This window comes from Corvus hawaiiensis, chromosome 2 (assembly GCF_020740725.1).
Source record: "Corvus hawaiiensis isolate bCorHaw1 chromosome 2, bCorHaw1.pri.cur, whole genome shotgun sequence".
Taxonomy (NCBI): domain Eukaryota; kingdom Metazoa; phylum Chordata; class Aves; order Passeriformes; family Corvidae; genus Corvus; species Corvus hawaiiensis.
The window spans coordinates 10,706,542-10,723,595 of record NC_063214.1 but is presented as its reverse complement, the minus strand read 5'-3'; the positions used below and the strand labels follow the sequence as shown (position 1 = coordinate 10,723,595).

Sequence of the window (17,054 nt, the reverse complement as noted above, 5' to 3'; positions counted from 1 at the left end):
GGATGGTATTGCAGTGTCCAGTGCTGAGTTACAGAATCCTTTGCATCCCACTGCACAAAGGAGAGCTCGTACAGATGTCAGGATTCAGCTCGCGGCATAAAATTGCTCCCATTCCCCTCGATGCGCGTGAGGCGAGAGGTCTGCTCCTGTCAGTGCCCTGTGCTTGCCCGGGCTTTGGCTGGTGGCTGGCAGGGCTGGCATGCACAGGCTTTGGGTGGAGCCTTGGCAAGGCCTCTGGTACTCAGCAGTAGGCTTGCAGCGAAAATGTATTTCTCGGGTACAAGGAATGCTGCTTTTAGCCATTTGTGCTGTTCCTGTTAAGACCCTGCCTCCCTCACCTGAAGGCAGTTTTTTCCTGTTAGGTGTATCTGTAGTGAGCTGTTTGAAGCCAGAGGAGCTGGCTCTGCATTGGGCAGAATTTTCCATGCTGAGGGAAAGAGCAGAATTATTAGCTGTTACATACAGGCAATGACCTTATTAAAATCGGTGTACCAGGAAAAGCTGCTGAAGTGTGCTGCCTTATTTATACAATTTAGGTGCCTTAATGAAATATGTATATGTATGCAAATTCCCAGTTGCTTCACTCAACCCTGAGCAAGATGTGGAGAGCAGAGATTTGATACACACTGTTGTCTGTGTGTTTAAATGCAAGCACACTTGTTTGAGCACCTGGGCCTTGGAGGAGAACTTGTTCTGCCTCCTTGGGTGGTGGTCTGCTGCTGTGCTGGCTTGTCTTTGGAAGCTGCTCTGGCTTACAGTGCCATGATAAATTACAGCCCTTGCTGATTATCTGTTGTCATCTGGCCCCTGGTCACCGAAGTGAAACCAATGAAAGATCACATTTCTTCCTACTGTGCTGCTATAACACATCCCTACGATGCTGTAGGCAAAAACCTTATTATAGATTGTTTTATTCAGTCAGGCTTATAATGCCACCTCTACTGAGCCTGCAGCAGAGGACATCCAGGTAGAGAGGAATAACCCAACTCTAATTTTGCTCCACATATTCGACCCTCTAATAGCAACAAAAGTTTTTTGCCTCTTTGTTTGATTTATTATTTTTTTTGTTTAACCAGGCAATGGTTTTGTACAACTTGTCTGAAAGCCACTTTCAGTCAAAGGTTTATGTAGTTGTTTAGTAATGCTAATTGTTTGAAGGGAAATTCATTCTTATGTGCTGAATGAGAGTGGAAGGCAGTTAATTGTAATGACAAAAGCCATCATAGGAAGAGATTATGCTTTTATTACAAAACCATGCTTGGAGTGTGGCCTCAGACCAATATGGAATACTCTGACAATGGAGTGGCAGGGTGGGGTTGGGGATAAGCTTATCTCAGAAGGACTTACATATAAGTTTTTCTCTATTTATGAATAATAAGTTGTATTTGCTAACATCAGACTGAACAGACTGAGGCTAGGATTACAGCCTTGCTAAGTTTTTTTGCCTTGTGAATCAGCACTGCTAATAAAGATTTCTGTAGGCCAGATGATGCCCTCATTTATACCCAATGCCACTGTATGCACCCTCTGGCCTTGGTTACAGGCCAGCAGGGTCGGCCCTGGCATTGGAATGTAATTATCAAGCAGTGCCTGAGCTACATTCCAAAGCAGTCCAGTTTGTTTCTCTGGTGTGGGCTCTACGGTGCTAATAGAAGTAAAAAAAAATAAGATCATTGTATGAATGACTGAATTCAGGATTGTCAGTGGTGGTTGGGGCAGGTGAGGTGTCTTGCAGTACCTATGTCTTACATTTCATCTGCAAGCATTTGACCCTGTCCTGCTGCCTGGTGCACGATCTCCCTGCCTGACAGGCTGTCTCCCAAAAAAACCAAGACTGGACCCAACATAAGCAGGTACCCTGGATTGTCAGGCAGTTTGGGTTTGGCTCCTACTGTAACACAGCTGGGCAGATACAGCCTATGATTACTGAAGTGCAAATTTTTTATAGCACCAGAACACTGTAAAATAGGGGGTTTGGTCTTATTTTACAGAATAGATACATATATATTTCTCAATATCTGCAATAAAAATGGAAAAAGAAAGAATGAATGTAGAACTTGAACACGGTCTTAATCAGCAATTGGTTTTGCACCGTTGCAAACAAAAATAGTTTGAATACATAAATTGCAATTGTGCAATTATTTTAAATGCAGCAGCAGATACCTGCTTAGCAGGAGTCTGTTTAGTGCTTATCTCAGTATTTCAGACAAATGCTGATTATACAATACTTGCTGTCTCTCAAAAACACAGATCCTTAGAGTTAGAGAAACTCTCAAGTTTTCCTTTATATCCAGAAAATTTAGCAAATATTAGCTGTGTTTTAATAACCACTAGAAAAAAATACCCTTTTTTTTTTAAACTTCTTAAAAGTGCCAGACATTTGCACTGTGATTCTTGGGATTGTCCTATGCAGGACCAGGAGTCAGACTGGGATGATCCTTGCGGGTCCCTTCCAAATCAGGATATTCTAGGATTCTACTATGGAAGCAGGTGCGTCACAGTTGCTGTTTTTTGCATTGTAGACATTAATTCTTGACTTGAATGTGGTGAGCAAATAACCCAACAGAAACTTCCAAACCTTTTTCCTTCTTTTGCAAACAGATTGCAAGTCTGGGGCTCTACAGAAAAATAATTCTGGTATTTAAAGCTGCAGGTTTATGAGCAGTGTGGCATTTTGGCATGGCTTTCACACTGACACACTACACTTTTGTCTGGTAACGCTTGGTGGTTTTGATTTTTTACATGGAATCCCAGCTGACTAAAGAGCTTCTTCACTTGAGCACTGCAGAAGTTGTAGGTAGAGCTGTGGAGTCCCTGCTATACCTTTTGTCTTGAATGTGTCCTCAAGGAAAATTCAATCCACCAAAAAGGAAAAGCAAGCTAATATCTTTAATAACTGCAATTAGTCAGAGTTTCATTGTTTCGAGTCACCTGAAATGTGACACCTTCAGCAGCACTGGAGGCATCCTGAGCGTAAAACCAACTGGATCAATATAAGTTCAGAGAAAGCAGATGTATCTCTTGTCACTGGCAGTATTTCCTGAATGATCTGTGTTGTATCTTGGTCCTCCTTTCTTTCTGATCTGAAATTTCAGATCCCATGTAATACCATTTTCCAACAGACCTTGTCTCCTTCCTATGTCTTTATTATGTGGAGATATTCTATGACTCAGCTTGTCTTTTCCATGTTTAATTTCTGTTGATTACATTGGGAGACATTTGATTGACTGGTGTTAGTCGATTCTTCCTAATGGGGCTACTGGGTATTGCAGTTCCAAAGTGCTTCAAAAATTCATTGGAAGCTGGAGGAGAGGACCAGATCAGTACTTTGTGGCTTCAAAGCTGTGCATAATGAAATTTAAAGTGAATACGTCTAAAATACTCCTAAAGAAGTCAATAAACTGGAAAACACACAAAATATTTGAAGCTCTCAGATTTAAAAATCTGTTTTATGAGTGAAATGTGAGCTGGACATGTATTTTACAGTGAATGAGAGCCTTAATTTGTTTATTGACAAATCAGAGCCTTTAAGTGTCCTGGAAAGTGGGTTATGATTCCCATATGTGTGAACTGGTACTTTCAGCTTTTAAGCTTTGCTCTTTCTTCATCATGGCCATCAGAAATAGCCCTGCCAAAAATTTTTTTAAAGAATTGGTATGATAGTTGGAAGTATTTTATTAAGTATTTTGAAGGTATACCTATTGCTCTACTTACAGCTTGTGAAAATAAATCCTGGCATCTTTTCTAGCTTCAGGTTGCTCTGCTTTCAATTAATCTCTTTCCCCCCGCTCCTGTTGGACAGGTGTCATGTGCCAATTTTTTGTTCCTGAAATTTTCACAGTTGTGTTTTGGATAAATGCTCTATTTCATGGCAGGAAATAGAGCAAAATAGAATATGAAAAGATAACATATATAAGGGTTTTTTAATAAGACCAGAACTATTTGGTTTTTCCATTTCCCCTTTGTCAAAACCAGAAATATATTTTCAGTCTGTAACACAAAACACAGTAAAGAGTCTCATTCGTGGTTTTACCCCCTGTTGTGATTTATGACTTCATATAGTATTTTTCTTACCAGAGCAGCTCCTTGGGTAACAGCACATGTATGTTGTTTAACAATTTGTGTTATTTTTCAATAAGTAATATTTATTGTGAATTGTTACATATAATTCTATATATATTTTAGTATATTGACGTTTAATTGTATGTAAAGTTTGTTAAACATAGGCAGCATTTTTTGATAGATCATGTTTAGCAATTACATTTCAAAGTAACAGTATAGCATCTTGTCAGTGCTGAAAGATCTTAGAATCTTTGTGTTTAATATAGTGGATAAGATGGTCCAAGTTAATAATTTTATTAAAAATATTGATAAAGCTAAAAGGTGGTTTTTTTCCCATTATTTATCAAATATATAAGCAGTTTTTGGTTGCCTACAAGCTCCATTAAGAAAATTTATACTTTTTGAACTGAAACTCTGCATAATTAAGACTGAAATAAGTGGTAAATTCAAAGTGAATTATTATGATTCCTATTATACTTAAATGTAAACCTCCTAAAAATACAGATTGATGAGTGCAGAATATTATGAAAAACATTTCATGTACTTCTTTGTTCTACATGATATAATTTGCAGAGTATCAGAAAGGCCTTGGACCTCTACACATAAACAAGAAATAACCCTCAGTATAGAAATGTGAATCTTGGACTTATTGTCCTTGTTTTATTGATGCCTTTCTTTTACTGCACTAAAGCTGTTACTATAGTGTATTGCTGTACATCAAGCTTTCATGTTGTCTTATGCAAGAGGCAAAGCTACTGGTTAGTTATGAAGAGAGACACTCTTTTTTGGGTCTTTATTACCAGCAAAAACTAAAATGAACATAGTATCTGGGGACTGGCATGCGGTGACTGTCAGAACTTCATCTCACTTGGTTATATTTTTGAACGGGGAATAGAAATGATTTTTCACAATACCTGCAATGAAAGTGCAGGCTCTGCTCTGGGCAAGCACTGGTTTCTTAACCCCTGGAAATCACATGAATTGGAAGGAATTTCAAATACGTTTTTGATTTAAGAAGGCTCTGTATTTATTTGGCATTTTATTATGTTACAAGTATCTAAAATGTTGCTTCCATTGGTGTCCATGGCTAACAGAAATCCCCAGGAGGTTTCCACAGATATTTAGAATGCCCTAAGCTGAAAGTATTTAAAATCAAAACAATTTTCATGCCTAAAAAGAACTGAATTAATTATGGCTCATAGCAATTTGGGCCTCTGTAAATGGTGAGGGAGACAGCAGAAAAATATTCTTCATGCCTTCAGTGAAGGATGTGATATTTCCATCTTGTAGTGTTTGGTGTTGATTATATTCCTTTTGCAAAGTTCATTTAGTCATGGGCATTTTCATGCTGCCCGATGCTGGCTGTTTGGAACTTTGGGATGATGGAGAAGGAGAGAGGTAGGGAAAAATAAAATATTGGTAACTTCTTAGGGGGGAGGGGATGGACATTTCAGCTTCTATCTCCATTCCTTCTCATCTTAGTCGTGACTGTCTAAACAGTTATTTCTATCTATTTCTGAAAGCTCTTAAATTTTTAATTTTGATAGTCCGGTGTTCTGAAATTGGAAGAATGAAGGCTGCAAATCTTTCCGAGCTTCTCCAAGTGTTAAGACAATTCTATAATTATAAGTGTCAGGATATACAATGAAAAATGCCTGTGCTACTGAACGTTGGGTTTGATTGAGGTGTTATTTCTTGCAGTTACTGAAGGATCTTGAGGAAGTCCATAATCTTCCCTGTAGTGAAATGGAATCTGGATGGCAAATAAAAGGGGCCAAGAACATGTCAGCAAGCAAGCAGTCGAGGCTTCTGCCTTTGCCTCCTACAGTCTGAAAGCAGCACAGCTCTCCAAAATATAACGCTTACAAGACCATGTTGCTCAGGGCTCTGATATTCAAGCTTCTGTGAAATTATTGTTGCTATTTATTCAAGCATGGGGGTTTTAACCAAGTGCTTACACCAGTAGCCTTTTGTGCCAGACAGGGATTAGTAAAAAGAAGGAAACTACAGAAGGGAAGGGTGACCAGGTAGCTGGTTGATATACCAACTACTACAGATTAAACCAACTTTGACATATTTTTTCCTGAGTCACACCCCGGGGGGTTTGTTATTTAGGTTGCTGGTGTATACTGACTCTGAGTAAACATCCCACAATTCTGTTAATTAAAAAGAATCTCTGTATTTATTAATGTTGTAGGCATTTATAAACATAGCTTCAGCTTAATCGTAGCTGCTGCCCTTTGGCTTCATGAGCAGAATGAGGAAGAGAATATACAACTGGTAATTCATTTTGAATGCTGAAGGCTTTTCTCTTGACTTCATCTCATAAACACTAAATTAGAACTGGATATACTTAAGGTGAAGGCAGCAAGGACAATTGTGAGTATGGGAATCTTTGGTCTGAGAAATTACTTTTTTTGCTGGAGTAAGTTGTTTGAAGGGTATGTTGGAAAACCATAATATGAGGAAAAGTGAAGAGGATTTTCTTTTTTTAGTGAGGAAACCCCTAAATTATCTCAATAAAATGATCAAATATACATTACAAAAAAACAAGAGGAAGTAATTAAATATGTGGAACTCATTGCTAGGACCTATGGGTGTAGGGCAAAGCATAAATGATTCAAAAAAGGAACTAGACAGTCATCAAGGACATTTAGCTGTCATGGGATTGTTTTGTTTCTTGTAGCTCTCGGAGGAGTTTTAATAGTAACAGACATAAAGGTGGACTTCAGACTGGTTACTTTTCTTTCTGTTTCCACTACTGCACATTCAAAGCATGAAATGGAATTACAAAACATTCCTTTTACATATCTAAAACATGATGTTGACTTAAAAATAATGATACTTGAAAGAAAAATAAATGTTGGGTTTCTTTTATTTGTCTTTCTGATGTTTCATCCGATGATGTTTGTATAATCTTTCTTAAAGCTATATCTTTCCTCTGGGGGCATTTCAACTCTGGAAAAATGAAATTCTTATGAACCTAGAAATGAGGACATTAAAAAACCCACTAAATTTCATAAGAAGGGACAACACTTTTTCTATGTTTCCTTGAAGGTCTGCCTGCTCACTCCTAGTAAAATCCTAAGTGGATTCAATAACTTATCTTTTGTAAAATAACCCAGAAAACCATCACCAGAGTGAAAATCTGGGTGCTTCAGGCATTAGACTGAACCAAACATGCCCATGACCAGCAACCTTGGTGGTTTTCCTTATGTTCCTTGGTTGTTCTTCCCTTCTCCTGCCATATCACCTGAGCTGCTACTCAGGCAGTACTTGATCCTGCTGAGCTACTGGAGGCTCATGCGGGAGCTGGCAGAAAGCTGACAGAAACTCATCATACCTTGTAAAAACCACTACTTTCATTAATGCTGAGAATACAAGGTATCCAGGCTGGATTGAATTCTTCTGCAGTATAGGGACCAAGGAGGTATTTTTAAGGATGCCTGCCACCATTGGAAACAGTTTTCCCCATTGCAGTTGACTTACTCATGGGTAGGGGTAGAAACAGCATAGTGTGATAAACTTTCAGGGGGTTATAAGATTTGAAGGCTAGACAGAGACTGAAGAAAGGATGTGGAAGGTAAAAGTGACATAAGGCTGCAGCGAGTGCCAAGACAATGATCTGTCAAAAGTTCTAAAGTGTGACTGATATTGTCACATGTTTTGGGTATTGAAGGTGTTTGCTTTCTGATGACAAAAGTGAATTTACTTAGTGGTACCTGAGGAGGGTGAGGCTGGTGGTTGTTTAGTTTAAGGTTATCTTATTATCCAGATGTAAAAATTGTGAAACCTCTGTGAACTCCTAAGTTTTTTTTAGTTCTTCAACATGTCACATGGTGCTAGCAAGTAAAACAAACACAAGTGTCTGCCTGCTTCATTTCAGTAACAGTTGGGAGAGAAATAGGAGAAATGGCGTTTTAATTATTAGCAAAGAGACTGGTGATTAAGAATGGCTTGATGGAGAAATTTAACAGAAGCCACAGCTTAGTGACTCTACGTGATAGATACTGACCTAATTTTTGGCAACTAAGAGCCATAAACATCATCCTTGATGTATCAGACTCAGCATCTGGTAAGCTGTCTTATAACTTTTAAAAATTAATGCACAGAGGGATGAAAAACTGTACATCAGCATGTGTTTGTTTTCTGTCTAAATGCAAATGTTACATCCTCTAACAAGCCCATAATTATATTGTAGAACTTAAAAATAAAAGATCTTTCATTGTTGATGTGGTGGTGGTGGAATCCTAATATTTTCTTGTTTGTGACATTACATGCTGTTTGTTTAAAAAAAAAATCTCTGAACATATATCAGATGTTCATGATCGTCTCCACCAGTCAAAATATCATTCTTTATTCAGATGAATAAGTAAGGCTTCAGATTTATTAATACCATCTTTTTAATGTTGCACTGAAAAGGGCATCATGTCTGTGGTTGAAAATGTGATAACTTCAGGGAATTTGTGACCATGGTTGCTTTGTCATTCTAAAGATATTGATTTTTTTTTATTTATATAAATCTACAGCACAAGGTTTGTGACTCATTGATTTGAGTACTGCATGCTTATATGGAAACAACAAAGTGCCAGACTATAGATGAATTCAATCTTTTGGGCACACTTAAGCAAGCACTGGGCATCTCAAGACTGTTTCAGCAGTCTGAATGTCAGGAATCTTTCTCAGAGTACCCTCCATGAAAATCCAAAATTTTTCACAGAAAGTCTTATGTTTGCTGATCCAGCTTCAGCATTCTTAAATGCAAACATTTGGAGATATAGGTAGTAGCTCTATTATTTCTGCGGCAGTACCACCTATTAAAGGAAAAATTGACTGCAGTCTATTATTTTGAAAATATGTACACTTCTGAATGTCCCTTTTCTCTTTCCTTCCCTCTCCACCCTGTACTCCTGCCCCCTGGATTTTGGAGATCCTAAGGATAGGCAGTGTGAAAATATAAAATGCATAGCTGCTCTGTGCAGCAAAAAGATTGCTGCTACTGCTAAAGATTTGTTCTTCCTCTTTACTACTTAAAAAAAAAAAAAAAAAAGGCATGCAGGGTTCTTCCCACGCAGTAATTCAGAAATGCTGCAAGTAATTAGTGTGTTGAAGCTTGCATTTTAGTTTAAAATATGAAGTAAAGCCTTAAGAAAATGCAGTGAGAAGTCCTGAGCAGTGGCACAGTGCAAAGCAGGAAATCTCCTGCACACAATAGAGATTAAATGCTCCCTGTGCATACTGTATTCTGCTCAGCCCTCTGCGTTCGGAGCTGGGACCGTGGCAGTCGTTATCTGCAGCAGGTTCCTTGGTGATTTTCAAGCCCTGCACTACCTACCCAAGTGGCAGTGACACCAGCTTTCACTGAAGCCTTATTACTCTTAAAAGAGCAATTTGGTTGGTTGCACAGCTATTAGGATCAGACAGTCAGGCTTAAAGCTGTCAGTACAACTGCTTCTCATCTTTTTTCACAATCCTGACATCTTTTCTCTTTTCTGCTGGACACAAGCATTACTGTATTTATCATTTTCAATCAAGCTCACGCTGCAAGCTGAGGAATATATTCCCACAGAAACCAAAGTGAGGAGCAGAAATTATTTTATAGCTGCTGTAGTAGCAGCGGTGCTGGCTGCATGTTGTGTGGGAGAAATCGGATCAGTGAGAAATGTGGCTTTCCTCAGGGCTACATCATTGAAATATTACTTCACCGTCTGAGAAGAGCAAAGCTACTCCTTGCTCTAATTTTTCAATGATTAATCACTCTTCCCTAAGTAAACACAAAGTGGGGGAGAAGATGTGAGATTTTTAATTTTTTTTTTTATATATATATTTTTTTTTTTAAGTAACTTGTGGAAATGTTGTTATCATTGAAACGGGGGAAAATCAGTATGCTTGAACTTCTTTTCATTTTGATGTTGCTCTTCTCTGGACCAACCCTGAGCAAGCTTAGCAGGACCAAAGGCAAACACTGGAAGGGGGGTAAGTGGAAAGGAAAAGTTTTGTAATGGATGTTTGGGTAAGATTCTAAGAAGCTGTATCAAAAGTAATCTAAGGAGAATACCTGTGCTATTTTGAGTGACTCAGATTTCAGGTTGCTGTGTGGGCTTGCAGTGGGATGCTAAAAAGAGAGCATGGAGTTTAATTTGTTTTCTTGCTAGTTTGCTTGGCTGATGCTGTGTAAGGTATGCATTCCTTGTGGGAATTTTGCTTTACATTGTACTATTAGCAGAATAATATTTAAGGCCTTGATGTAGATAAATGTATGCCATTTAGAAATTTAGTGGTTTTTTTGGATTGTGAGAATTCAGATTGTTCTTTTCGTTATGGAGCCTCTGGGACTCTTGTGGCTTTATTGGAAGTGATGTTACCCCTGTCATAGGGGGCTACAGTATTGGAGAAGAAGAGAGAAAGAAAGCAAGAAGCCTATTTTGAGGGCAGAATTGTTAGTATATGTGGTAAAAATGACTAGACAGACATTTTTTTAGAGTACATGGTTGTTGTGAAATGCACTGCTAGCAGCACTAATTGGCTGACTGGCTATGTCAGTGTTGATGTGTTAATAAAGATAAATTGTATTAACTTTATCGAAAAAAATGCTGTGTTGAGAAAACACTTATGATTTTTGAAGGCAGCAATCCATTTTCCTCTTCTGTTAGAAACTGCTGAGAAGATTTACCCTGTGTGTGCTGTGAGCAGTTCACTAAATGTGCCTTTTCATAAAGTTCACTTTGTTTTGCTTCCTTGCATGACATTTGTTTATGGAAAACATGGGTTATTGAGGTCTCATAATCTAATATAGCTCAGTGAGCATAAATGGTATCTCATAAATATTTGGACTGAGGGACTGTGGATTGTGGATAGCTTGATATTTTCTCCCTGATTGTTTCTTGATGTTGCTGATTGGAGGCACCCCCAGGATTTTTTTACTTTTTTTTTCCCCCTTTACAAGTGTTGCCACAGCATGGTATGTTTATCACAGCTTTAATAGCACTTCCAGTTTTTCTCTGCTGTCAGTATTGTGATCTGAGGTTAAAGAGTAGCATCAACATTAAAAAGAAGTTTTAATAATTTATCACAACATCTCAGCAGGAGAGACTCCTCCCTCCCCCCTCAACATTTCCTTTTGTTGCGTTTAGTCTTCCATCTACTGTACCTTCAAGGGAAAAGTTGCAGCTGACGCTTAACCTGGATTGTTAATGCAGCACATGTATCTGAAAATTATTTCCTGGTCCTGTAAATCACATTATCACATGTATCTCACAGTGCTGCTGCTGGGTATCCTCGTTGCAAATTACAAGCTGTTATTTACTCTGGGCAGCATGACCTCTTCCCAGAGGTATGTGACTTAGGAATATATGTCACTGTCAAGTTCCTGGGATTTAAGAAATGCTCTTAACTTTTTTCCCTTTCTCCTATTTTCAATTAAGCCTGGTAAATGAGGGCTGTATTGCTTTGGTCTCTTACCTACTCTCAGACAGAGGCAAAGAGCTGAATTTTTATCATAGGTAGAAAATAACCTATGAACCTGACTGCAGAAAATATCTTAATATGGGCTTTTGCTTTTCTTAAAGTGTTTTTTGCAGCTGAAACAGAACATAAGGAAGATACCTGTTTCAAGGAGGCTAACAAGCAATTTGTCTTGCTTACTCGGAGCTCTGAATCAGCAAAAACTCGGCATACCTGCTGTCCAGTGGTTTGTTTCATACGTGATATTACTGTGAGAGCTGTGTGACTTGAAGAGGATGCCTGCTTTCTGGGAAAGCTCTAAGTTCAGGATCTGTCAGAACACAGTTGTAATGTCATGTAGTCTGAGCATTTCTGATCTCCAAAACAGAATGTGTGCACCTCCCCTTTCCATTGACCATTAAGGATCAGCTTTTGCTTATATCTCAGTGCTGTTGTTTTTTTGTGTTGGTGTGTGCATGGAATTCGTGGTGTCGCTTGGTGAGATGTCAGCACGCAAACTTCTCCACTGCAGCTCACTGGGAAGCCCATCCCAAAATGGAAACAGAGTTTGGGGTTTTTTAAAAATTTTTGTTTTTAAGAGGCTCCAGACAGCCAGAGACCTGCATACCAACTTCCAGCTCTGTTGTTCAGAGGGCAAGGGTGAAGCTGGATATGTGCAGCTGGAAATGCATTGTATGACTCACAGCATCACCTATGCTGAAGTCAGTTGCATGGTGGATAGCAACAGCTGAGCTAGACCATGCTCTAGCTTTTCCGTACCACCTGTCTCAAGGTGCTGCAAAGTGTAGGCATCTTTGGAAAGTGTTGGTACCTGAGTAGGTTGTGTGTCAGTGTGGGCCCTGGTCACGATCAGTACAAGTTAACGAATCCGGAACATTTTGTGGTGCAATTAATGAAAACTCCATTGCTGGAGTTACAAGCTCTGAGAACATGTTTTCTGTGGTCTTGCTGTGTAATTCTGTATTTATGACAAAACCATCTCTGTTCACCTGTATTTTTCTCCTTGGAATTCACTAAAAAAAAAAACCACTCACATACAACTAAAAGAATGGACTTATGGGTAGAAAACTGCTCCTGATTTAGGTGCAAAGTCAGATGTCAGAGAGTGAAATGAGTCCTGTTTGTGGGTCCAGAGAAACATAAAGATGCCGTTTTCTTTTCTAGCTGTTTTTAAGTCTGCATGCCAGAAAACCTTTCAGAATGATTCATTGGAATGCAGTCTCTAAATGTGCTTTAAACTGGGATTTATAAACTAATGATCAAGATAGACTGGAGTCTAAAAGCAGAACCTGGAAATACAGATCAACTGGAATTTCTTTTCCCCTTTAAACTGAAATAACACACCATGGTTCAAGTTTATGAGAAGGATTTATAATAGGGAGACCAAAAAACTAGGAAAAGAAGATTAAGTATTGTTTTGAGTTTATCTTAAATCAGAAAGCAGATTTTAGGTGTTGCTAAGGCCTATCCCCTTCTGAATTTCTTTCAACAATGTTTTCACTTTGTTGTGTATCTTTGTCACACATATGGGGGGGGGAGGAAAGGTTTGAGTGTACCCAGCCAAATGCATGTGGATATGTTTTGTGTCTGTCCAGGGGCATCTGGGAGAATTTGTAGACTGTGAATTAAGCTGCCCATGTGTTTTTAACTGTGTGGAAGGCTGTGTGACTAAAAGGTTCAGAGAGGGGGTGAGACCATCAGGACAGCCACCACTCCTGGAGGACATAAACCCCTTATTCATCTTGGAAACAACTCACACATTCCCCTGTGGGGGAAACTGTGCCCACTCAGGCTGCTGGGCAGCTTTGAAAGGTCTGACTCTTTACATGGTGGTCTCTGTAACAGGATCTGGTCCTTTTGCCAGGTCAGCACCCACCCCAGCTGAGGGGTGGCAGACTGAGCCACTCTGGGATGGTCCTTGGGGTGAGCTGAGCCTCAGGAGGAGCACGCAGAGACTCTGTGCACACCCCGGGGTGCCCTGGCACAAGAGTAATCTGTCAGCAGTGCTGGCAACACCTCCCAAGGTGTTTTAGGTGCTTTAGGACTGGGGAGAAGAGTTGGAGATGAGAAGACTTCAGAGGGAAAGGACCAGACCTAGGGCTGGGAAATTCAGGTTAAAGAATGCCTTCTCCCCAAAACCTAGTTTGTTCAGATCTCCTTTGTACTTCACTGAAAGAATTTCCATTTTCAGAACTTAGAATGATTTGATTTACTTATGATCAAATCGGAGAAATAAAAATAAAATGCAACCACAGGGCATCACCCCACAGAACTAGATGAGGGTGTTGCCTGTCCTTACTGTCTACAGGGAAGTGAAGCAATAATCTCTTTAATGACTAAATCAAAGTTTATTATGCAAGTGATCCAGTCTTATATTTCAGTTCCAATTTCAGCTCTATTGCAGTTTAATCATTTTTATGGCAAAAGGTACCAGTGTTAGAAACCTTAAGTATCTCTGGCACGGTATTACTGGTGACTGTGATACAAAGCTGTGTGTCTCAGATTCAGTCTCCCTGCAGACTGATCAGCACGTGTATTATTTAGGGTGCATGTAGTACACCAACTCTAGTTTAAATGTTAAATAAATGAAAGTAGAGGCATTTACATGGACCCAGGTAGCCTGGGCTTCAGTGTGAGTTATTGTGAGGCATGAGGGGTCTGGTTGGATGTGGAGCTTTTGATGTGGTGGTGGAGTTGCAGCACTTGCAGAGCACAGCCAGCTGTGCTGGGATGATTCACTGTTTACTTTATGTGATTTTAAGCATAACACTTTATATAGTTTGTCATTTATCTAATTTAAGTAATTTATTTTATGTAATTTCAAGGATAAACTGCATGAAGTATTTTTTAATACGTTATCATGTTGTATGACTAACAGTATTTCTTAAGTAATGCGAGATTAAATATGCTGCCAGGCTCTTTTACCTTGGAAAAGCTTATGAAAGGCTGACCAAAAGTTTCAGACTCAGGGTCCTAAAAGTATTTCCCTATGTTTCATAGAACCAACCTGATTTTGAGTAGTAAGAAATTCACAATTTTTTTAACTTCAGAGGAAGCTCAATATATTTGAGGAGGTGGCTTGTGCATAGCTAAGGATCTAAAAGTCTAATTTTAGAAACTGAGTACTGTAAGTGTGGATCTGCAGTTTTAGTTTGACTGCAAGTATATAAAGCATATGACTACACACAGTATGTGATTTGATATACTAAAGGATGTTCTAATAGTTTTGCTTTGAATATTCTTAAAAGGGAAAGAGTATTTATTTGGCTACAGAGTGACTGTGAAATTAACTGGGTTTTATTTAGTCATCAATTTTCTTTAAAGTCTAGATTTAGCCCCCATCCCATGATAACTAACAAATTTTTGCACCTTCCTTTACATCACTTTCTTCTGAGTAAAATCTGAATTCAAAAGGACTCTGGGGATGCACGAAGCTTCCTGCACATATTTTGTTGGAATAAATGGAATATATGCTTGTCTATTTTTCATCCCTTTGAAGACATTTGAAATACTTTATAGAAGTTTGGCAACCTGTATTCAGTCTCATACACACAGAGATAATGGAGATGGGGGGCAATAGAAAACCAAGCTTGTGAGAGTTTTCTTTGCAGCTGCAAGGGAGCGAAAATGATGTGGCTTTTCCAGTCACAAGGGGGAAAATGTGGGGGAAGTATAACATTTACTTAAGAGCAGACCAGTGCTGTGACAGAAATAAACAGAAGAGAGTAAAACATAGGCTGGAAGAGTGTTTCCAGCCACCATTGAGAAGGGGCTGCCATTCTTTGGCAGATGGAGTCAGCCTGAGCCAGGTTTTCCGTCTCCTTCAACTTCCAAGAGTCCTGTCTGCAGGATCTCCCTCCAGCTCGTCCACTGGTGTCAGTGCTTGGGTACATCTGCTGGAACCCCTGCTCAAGGAGCTGATCCAGGTAGGGATTGGCCCGAAAAGAGAGGATGGCATTCATTTAGCTGATCCCTTTGTTTGCACACTCTCGGGTTACAGGGGAGCTTGGTACAGAAGAGGGCTATGGCCACAAGCGAAGAGATTGTGATTGTGGCTCGATTTAGGGTACTTCAAGCTGGCACATAACTTCACCTTGCAGCTCCAGACTATCAAAAAAAAAAAAAAAAAATTAATAAGGTGGCGCCTTCCTTTGAATCCTATGTCCACATCCTGTGCTTGGAGCATTGCTTGAAATGTTTGCTATCATATTAAAAAATATGTTGATCAAACAGTTATAAACCAGAAGGAATATTTAAATAACACTTCATCCCCCCATGCATACATGTTCCTCTCCTTTGGTTATTGGCATATTTTTTTGTGTGTTGAACAGATTTTGGAACAACCATAAAGCATCATTGACATTAGAAAACCAGCAAGCACAAGCAAACTCTTTACTTTTGTCCACAAATTAAATGAACACATGTACATTGCCTTTAGGTGTTGAAAGAGCACTGATCAGATATGCACTTTCAAACTGATGAACAGGCTTAAACACATACCAGAATGGCTGAGAAAATGTTATTTTGGCTTTCCCTCTCTACAAATTTTCAAAGAAAATGCTGTTCATCAGTTAAACACTATTGATTTTTTACTTCAAAGCATGATCTAAGGAATACTCAGAATACATTACTTCTTTCAAGAGCCATTACTAAATAACCTCATGAAAACTTCTTAGTGTGTTCAAAATTGGGGGGCAGGGATGTATGATGCTTTTACAGATTAGTTAGTTTTGGTAAACGCTGCTTGAACAACAACAACGTAAAGCTCTTGTTTTAGAATTTCTGTTCCATAGTGAGAGTATCTTTAACAGAAATTACTTTTTCAGTCATTGATATCTGAATCCACAAATCTTGTTCTTGGCTGAACTGTCATGTTAGCTCTCTTCCTAGCACTGAGTCCATGCTACTAGGTTTGAAACTGCATCAGCCTCACTAGCTAAATAGTAAAACAATTTCACGGTTGCAGAATTATATTGCACAGAGAAGTAAAATGCAGTATTTTTTTTTCTTTTTTCTAAGATTTCCCCTCAAAACCAGTGTTTTTAATTACTGTGTTTCATTGCATGAGCAAACTTAAAATAATGGAAAAAAACGAGAGAGACAAAATCCAGTTTTGTTTCTAGAGATGCTGATCACTCAGCAAAAGCTCCTGGAGACAAGGACACTCAGCCCTCACAAAAATCAAAGTTTTGGTATGCCTAAGTGTAATCTTCCTCTTTACTCTGGGCTCCTACATCCTGTGAATACCAGCACTCCTCACAGCCTCCCTGTTTTCTTGCAGCCTTGGGCACAACCCTGTGGTTTCCACGCTCACATAATTTGTGATAAGATATCACCAGGGACATTCCTGCTGTGGTTCCAAGCATGGACAGGTCTGTGGTGGGGCAAATGAGCAACAAATTCTTCACTGTCTTCCCCATGGAGGAGGCTTCTCCTTACATTGCTTTTACATCTCCAACACATTGCTTTAGTTAACAATTAGCTTTCTACCAGCTGGACCTTGTCTGTACATTAAAAGTGCACTGTGT

At 39.1% G+C, this 17,054-nt stretch overlaps 1 protein-coding gene across 11 annotated transcripts in view; it reads left to right on the top strand.

Annotated features, from left to right (window-relative positions):
- The window catches only part of ROBO2 (roundabout guidance receptor 2), a 1,061,828-nt gene that overhangs the window by 159,315 nt on the left and 885,459 nt on the right, over positions 1-17,054 (top strand). For 3 of the 11 annotated variants that reach the window (XM_048289042.1, XM_048289061.1, XM_048289006.1), the window contains exon 1: positions 9,368-10,038. The exons of 1 other annotated variant lie outside the window; for it this stretch is intronic. In XM_048289042.1, coding sequence (XP_048144999.1) covers positions 9,915-10,038 — 124 coding nt within the window. In that variant the 5' untranslated portion in view covers positions 9,368-9,914. Of the gene's footprint in view, positions 1-9,367; positions 10,039-17,054 lie in introns of those variants that run through there. 7 more of the 11 variants (XM_048289068.1, XM_048289092.1, XM_048289052.1 and 4 more) reach the window with 4 other exon arrangements.